The 7,888-nt window shown below is 35.4% G+C and overlaps 1 protein-coding gene across 5 annotated transcripts in view; it reads right to left on the reverse strand.

Moving 5' to 3' along the window:
- Positions 1 to 7,888, reverse strand: part of LOC117422431 (mirror-image polydactyly gene 1 protein) — a 64,662-nt gene that overhangs the window by 10,077 nt on the left and 46,697 nt on the right. For all 5 annotated transcript variants that reach the window (XM_058991651.1, XM_058991655.1, XM_058991652.1 and 2 more), the window contains one exon: positions 7,619 to 7,713. In XM_058991651.1, coding sequence (XP_058847634.1) covers positions 7,619 to 7,713 — 95 coding nt within the window. The remainder of the gene's footprint in view (positions 1 to 7,618; positions 7,714 to 7,888) is intronic.

Below are 7,888 nucleotides of genomic sequence, written 5' to 3' on the forward strand. Positions count from 1 at the left end.
AAATGACAGATGTCCAAAAACACATTTTCTACATGTCTAATTTAAACTTGCCTCAGCCACATAGTTTCTTCTGGTTACAAATAAGTATAATGGTGTAATGAGACACTGTCTGCTATTCGTGGTTCATTTTAAGAAACCGACCTGCATACTTCATTATAAAATAACACTGAATGCTTCAGGTAAAACAAACCACACAAGTGACAGAACAAGTGGCACAATAACCCTTTTTTTATTATTTGTTTATTTAGCAGACGCCTTTATCCAAGGCGACTTACAGAGTCACTTACAACAACGTCTCACCCGAAAGATGGAGCACAAGGAGGTTAAGTGACTTGCTCAGGATCACACAGTGAGTCAGTGACTGAGCTGGGTTTTGAACCGGGGACCGCTTGGTTACAAGCCCTTTTCTTTAACCACTGGACCACACAGCCTCACGGCCTTAGATTTTACTCCAGTCACCTCATAAGGGATGCAGGTTAGCTTTAGGAAAATGTATTTTTTTTAAAAAAAGTATTCCTTCTTTTTAATTTGTTTCTACATAAAAAGAGCAGTAAATCATTATCAACATTAGGATCTTTCAGTTTTAAAATATTGATATTTAAGCTTCATTGGATACATTCTTGAGCACGCAAGTCTCAACTTGACCTTGCTATGTGACCACAGAAACTTTACAGTTCTGCAATGTTACGAATTTGCTTAACCAAAATGGTTTCACCAAAAAGTGCCAGCAGTTTTGTACAGCAGATAAACCCTGGAGTATGTACTGTATAAACGGACCATCTCCCACTGGTTCTCTCCCTCTAGTTCTTCAAGCTTGGGGGAGTTTATGACGTTAAAGTGTCGACACAAGTGTTAGTTAACACACCTATTGTCACAGTTGAGCAGGCCTGTGTTGACACTTTTTATGGGAGCGATCACATTTTATACACTAACAGAAACTCGATTGACCTTAACAATGAAAACAAGCACTAAGTTTACCGATCAACGGGAAATGTCACTCTGTATCAACAGCCTGTATCAATAGACAAGTTTAATATTCTAACTGAAAGTCAGTACAAGAAACAATATCAGGAAGTAATATTACTGTAGAATGTCACCGGAATATATTACCATATAGCTTGACTTAATGCACAAATTTGATAGAAACCTAGAACCGTATATTAGAAAGGTGCTTTCTTGTTGATAGCTCAAAAATGAAAAGTGAAGAATGACTACAAACTATTGCTCATTTAACTACATTGGTGCTTTACATGACCTACATGCTTGTACTGAAGGTATTTTAACATTTTATAAAAACAATATTAAAACTGCGGGCCTGTCATCTAGCAAAATTAAGGAAAAGCATCAAAGCATCTTAAATGCTTTATTCATGCAAAGTAGGACCACCTTTACCATCATGTTGTAGCCTATATTAAAACAAAGATTTCTGTAATGTTTGTCATAGTTACATTCATGTACAAAAGCTGTATTTGTTTCAGGTGACACAAGTGCGCCATGATTGATAAAGAAGTAAGCATCAATAGGGTTAGCACCGATAGAAGAGCGCTTTCAAATGGCATAGACAAGATCATCTCTTATTTAAAAAAATGACTGAAAAAAATCACGCAAACTGCAAGAGCTGTGTACATGTTTAATGTCCCGGAACTACAGAAAATTGAAAAGATTTCGCTCTTAGATTCTTATAAATAAAAGAGGTAATCATGAAGACACGAATTACAAAAAAAATACTAAAACAAAACAAAACAAAAAATATATAAATATATTAGCAAAAGTAAATATTAACACAATGCTACAATATAAACTCATGTTCAACCTGCAAAGTTCATGACACATTTATTTCTCATTTGTACGGTTAAATGTAGATACATTGTATGACCCTTCATATATATTTGTGTCACATTGTATATTTGGGGCTTTGCCAAATGCACTCCCTTTAAGGCAAAAACAATTATTTATGTATTAAGTGTCTAAAATATTTACTACAAACGATCTAGGGGTAATATCGTCTAACATGTTAAGCGATCATACAGTATTTCTAAATGTGACTTTCACAAATTACATATTGCAACTGTACCATATGAATTACATTTTTTCTTTTCTTTTTATATTCAATTTTTTGCCCAAGATACTTTAATTATTAATCTGTCACCAGAGGGGTGGATTCACTGTCATTCCCACAAGCAAATTAAGTGCAGCAATAAAATGAAAATAGTCTTTATAGGCAAAAAAAGGGGCGCCACTAGGGAGCCAGGTTAAGCAATAATGCAATGAGGGCTTTTCATTTTAAATGCGAGTCATCTTCACTCAGGGACATGTTCTTGAGGACTGTGCAGCAGTGTGACACAGCACAGAATCAATACCACTAATAAATAAACAGACCAATATTTACTCCTGATGGTGGTCTGCAAGGTAAGATAATGCAGTACAATACAAAATCAAATAGTATATTATTCATGCAGAAAAAACAAGATTTTTTGTTTATTAAAATAATACATACATAGAAAGATCCTTTACATCACTATAAATAACACTAAAAAGAGTTGCACTGTTCTACTGGCAGTTTTTTTTTTTTAAATAGTTATGTCGACCAACAAAATATCATTATTTTTTTTTATCATTTAATTAAACAGTAAGGTCTTACATAAAAACCTACAGTACTAATTACCAGTGGATGACATCAAGTAAAGAATACTGCACTCGGCAGGAAAAAAAAGATAAAAGAAACCAAAAAAAAACCACATTCAACTTCCCCTTACACACACAAAAAAATACAATAAAGTAAAATATCAAAAGCTGTTAATGAGCATAAAGCATTACCCAACCTTATCTAAAAAATGGATTAGAGAACGAACTGTAAAAGAGTAAGATAGCCTTTTGAGCTGCAGATACTCATTCATTTATTTTATTGTTGAAGGTGTGCAAATACAGTTTGGTACCAGCAGGTTTTATTCAGCAACTGAAGGGCTGGCACAACCGAGTACAGCAGGCTATCAGGAACAGTCAGGCAAGGGAAATGTTCTCTTTACCAAAGCAAATAGCGATAAATAATGAATCTCCTATTGCCTGATGGGGATAGACGTGGTGCAGTAACAATATGCTCTGTGTTAATTATAAGCTATGCTGCTTGATAACAATGACCTTCTTCCTACAAGCCTCACAGTGCAATATACACTGTAAGCGGACATAAAAAGACCAGACGTAGTATGTACAGGTTATGATATTTACCCTTTATTTAGGTCTCCAGGTAATGATGTTTACATTGCTTTAAAATTATATGAGTCATTCTGGCCCATCGTAGATTTTTAATTAGTCTGAAAGGAAGCTGTGTTTTTTTTTTTTCTGAGGAAGAGGAAATCAATTCTGATTCGATATTGATAGCCATTGTGTGATGTAAACTGTGTGCTTGCTTTAATTAAATGTAAACATGTTGGGTACTAAAGTCCAGAGGCCATGACAACAAGAGCTAAAAAGGATTGCTTAACTGCAGATCAACAGATTTTCCTTTTTTTCAGGTAATTGTGCAATCAAAGACAGATTAAGTGCAGAGTATAAAAAACCCTTCTGTTTCAGGTCCTCTTTAGGAAAAGGTTTATATATATATTATATTTTAAAAAAAACCCACAAAATTACACATTAACTTCGTTCATCAGATAACTTATCAATGGTGCTGCAAGGAGAAGGAGGATTTGTAGCGAACTGCCCTCTCGTTCTCAAAAGCCAAGTGCTGGTTAATATTTAATAGCAGTAGAGGAGTTTTATCAAACTGATATGTAAAAGAACATTTTAATAGAGACTTATCTTTCTTTGATCTAAATAAATAACTTCCACAGTTATTGCAGAAAGGCAGAGTCATACAGCGTCGGCACCAAAGGGTTCTTAAAACGAAGCTGCCTTCAAAACCTTTTACTTGAATTCAAAACAGGAGCGATAACATGTTCTATGCATTAGCACTATCACATCAGGCACTACAAAAATAGGATTCCCCTTTGAATCACCCCTCAATATGGCACAGTGTCAACAAGCTTTGCTGTAAGGTGCAGCGTGGCAGTGCCTCAATGGTATTTGGAAGTAAGGTGTCAACCGAACCAACTCTGCATGTTTCCATTAAAAAAAAAAGAAAAAAAATGATTTCTCCTGTTTAACTGATCGCAACACAAAACCATTTTTTTCGACCTGAATCACAACAAATCACAATTACACAATTCATACATACAGCGGTCATGATCCTAGGTATATGCTCTTGGAACATTTCTCTTTACCAGCCAATATATAAATATATAATTAAAAAAAAAAAAAAACTTTTCAAAATAAAAATGGACTCGCTGTCACTGGTAAAACAATAGGGAACTAAGTCAAGCCGACAAACATTTTGGCTCGTGCCTTCTTCAGTGCACACCACTGCCCACGATCAAGCAGGAATGGCTGCACAGGATGATGCAAATGCTGAATTATTTTAAGATGTATCACTTTTAACATCCATAACACATCTCACGTGATGTACTGCACAACAGAAACATTTTCACAATCTACAGTACATATACTTCACTTTTTTGGTTTCTCATATTTTTACTTCTTGTATGATCCTAGATCCTCGTCTCTACTATCTTATCACATTGAACAGTTAATCAGTTTAGTATCTGTAACCACGTTTGTTTCCCTTTAAAAGACCCAACTGCTTATATCCGTATTCAATACCTAAAACCCACACAATGCAAATTCTGTGAATACAATGAATTCCCATTGCATCCAGAGGGGGGGGGGGGGGGGGGGGGGGACGACCAGAACAATGAAACAAAGGGTTTGCATTAAATTGCTTTAACTTCTAGAGATTTTTTTTTTTATGCAAATACCATTTCTCCAATTTATTCCATCAGGATACAATTACTTAAATAGGATCAGCTCACAACAAAGTAAACCTGCAGTACTGGTTCTAAAGGCAAACTTCCATGATCTAATCAATCAAGTGATTTAAAACACCGACTTAAGCTTTGCCAACTGTTACCTGTCCCGTCAGGTGATGAACTTGTGTTCCCATGTACACTCGTTACGTTCTAAGAGAGAGTGAAGAGTGGGCCACCACTTCTCTGTTTAAAGTCAAATTTACTGAGTAAAAACAAAAATGTGACATTTCCCCTGTCTCAGATACATTCAGAACAAACAGAAAACACTGTTCTGGAATGGCACTAAAATGACAGCAATCCACAGCAATGTTTTTCCAGCCTCCCCATTTAGGAAGGTAGGTCTCAGTTTAACATTGTTAAATTCCACTAATCCTAAACACAATTGTAACTTCTGCTATTGTAACTGAATCTTGCTCAGGAAATAGCACTCTGAAGCAGACCACATGGCATATTTTATTACACCCTCTTAGTAAGGGTCAGTATATCATCACTACACATTACATTTTTTCTTGTATGACTAAAGCTACCAATTATGTACACATTTAACATAAGCACTTTCATTACACCAGCCCTCACCCAAAAACAAATATGGCACAATATACTGACTTTTCTTTAAGAAACAGTTCTTGGATATCTGGGGAATAAACATGAATAAGACCATTGGCTTTTGTATAAGACCATTGGCTTTTGTATTTGTTTAATTGGTTTATATAACAAAACCAGCTATTAAAATTGTGCTAATCTATTTTATTAGCAGTTAATCTTATTTATTCCAAAGAGATTCATTCAATCGTTGTGCTTGTGGTGATAGGGGGAGATTATTATTTGAATGCAGCTAGTTCACAAAACTTAAATCAAATGTTTGAACTAAGAAAAGACGATACCCACACAAATTCCTACATTTTGGCCATGGAAAAATTGCTTCTAAATTTTAGTTGTGTGGGCATAAAATATATTGTTGGAATGTGATATATAGTTTTAGTATCCCATATCTCATTATTTTAGTTAAGGTCCTCTGTAATTATATAAGGGTTTATCTGAAAGAAACACACATAACATTTCTTTAACAGTTTAAAGCTGGCATAAAAACAGAACATTACATGTGTTTGGCTGCAGATAATCTTAAAAAGAAACTTTCCACATGTTATTCCCTGAAGCTAAATTCTCAGAAAATAAAAATGGATGCATTGACAACTAACAGCAATGCACATCTTTGTAGAAGTAGAAATATAATGCACTTTGGAATTGCCAGTTATTGTTTACAACTGTGTGTAACTGAAAACAACTAAAAAACTCTCCAGTGGTGTGCTTTGTTTTCTGTTTACCTTGTTGTCATGATTGCAATGAAGGGTATCACAGTCCTGAAACAAATACGATAAGCTGCTTTTGTAGTTCAATCCGTGTCAGAGACACTGGAGTCAATGAATTCAGGAAAGAAATCCAAAGCCCCTCACATTTTACAATTACCGGCGGTCAGAACAGCTACAAAAAAGACCACCAACAACACAGGCTCAGTTCGCAGCAGGGTGTGAGAGGGACATTGTTCAGAGGTGAAATAAAAAGGTGGAGGCCAATTAAAAAACACAATGTGCTAACACTTCTTTGAGGCTTTTACAGATTCACAATATTGAATTATTCTCGTGAGGGGCCTTTACTATCTCATTACATTTAAAACGACCTACCTGCACTGTACTTGCTGCCCGGCTAATATGTTTGGGACACCACGAGCCAGATTTATCTGTGCCTTTAAACCAAAATGTAGTTTTCACCATTTTTTGCATATGTAAATTAAAACTGTTAATCCTGCCTAAATTCTGCAGTTTCATGTGTATACTTAAAAGTGTTCCTAAGTTACTAACAGTATTTCCATTGAAGATAAATCATTGCAATTCAAGAACTAGTATAAAGGGTTATGATTGTTTGAAGCAACATCCTTTCACAGTTCCCTGGCTGCATTTTTGATTTCTGTTGAGTGACAAATACCACCCAAATCCTTTATAAATGCAATTTGCACAGTAACACCCAAATATAAGAGTACAATAGTGGGTCAAACTGTGCTATTACCAGTTACAAACTGCAAACAAATCCAGACAAGGTACTGTATTAACCATTTTCAAATTTTTGGGTGGTCTTCTCTACAGAGCTGGGAATACAATACTTTGTTCTAGAATATGCTTTAATAGTTGGTTGCTGAGTCCTTCACAGCTACATCTTACCAGCATAATCTTAAGGGTGCACGTTACAGAAAAACATTTAACAATTGGGGTTAATGATGTTTGTTATATTGATAATATTTTACAGGAAACAACTATAGCATATATTTTCAACATAGGCATATATACAGATAGCCTTGTTCAATATTAGAAATAATAAGGACAAAATATGAAGTAAAAATGTGTGATCCAATTTTCTATAGCATAGCATACTTTATTGTAAAAAAAACTTCCGTCTCATTTTAAAACTCATCAGCAACTCCCATCTAATGCTGACACAACGAAACAGTGGTCCCGCCATTGAATTGCATGGAGTGAACTTCTAAATCCCATGCTATTTTCTGATTCTGTCCACGTAGAACTTGTGGCATGCAGTCTGCACAGAGCAGGAGTGCCAACATCATCCAGCACTGTGCCACCTTGTGCCAACACACACGTTTCAGGAGTACAAAGTTCAGCACCAAAAAAGGTTGAAAAGAAAAATCAAAGAGAACCAGGGTTTACCTGTAATAAACATGAAGAGTCTGGATTTCATCTTCTAATTTTTTAGATTGCTGCAGGGCGCTGTCTCTCTCCTGTTGGGTGGATAGTAACTGAGCCTGTGGATAGATAATGTCAGTTTAATGACTGGTTAAAAAGAAATGACCAATTTTGCTATCACTACACTATTGCGTCATTCAGAGTGAATGGTGAAAACAGTCTTTGTTCTGAAATTCGATGATACAGATTAAAGTGCATGCACAAGAAGTTTTATACCTCCTTCATATGCTATCA

Source organism: Acipenser ruthenus, chromosome 18 (genome assembly GCF_902713425.1).
Source record: "Acipenser ruthenus chromosome 18, fAciRut3.2 maternal haplotype, whole genome shotgun sequence".
Classification (NCBI taxonomy): Eukaryota; Metazoa; Chordata; class Actinopteri; order Acipenseriformes; family Acipenseridae; genus Acipenser; species Acipenser ruthenus.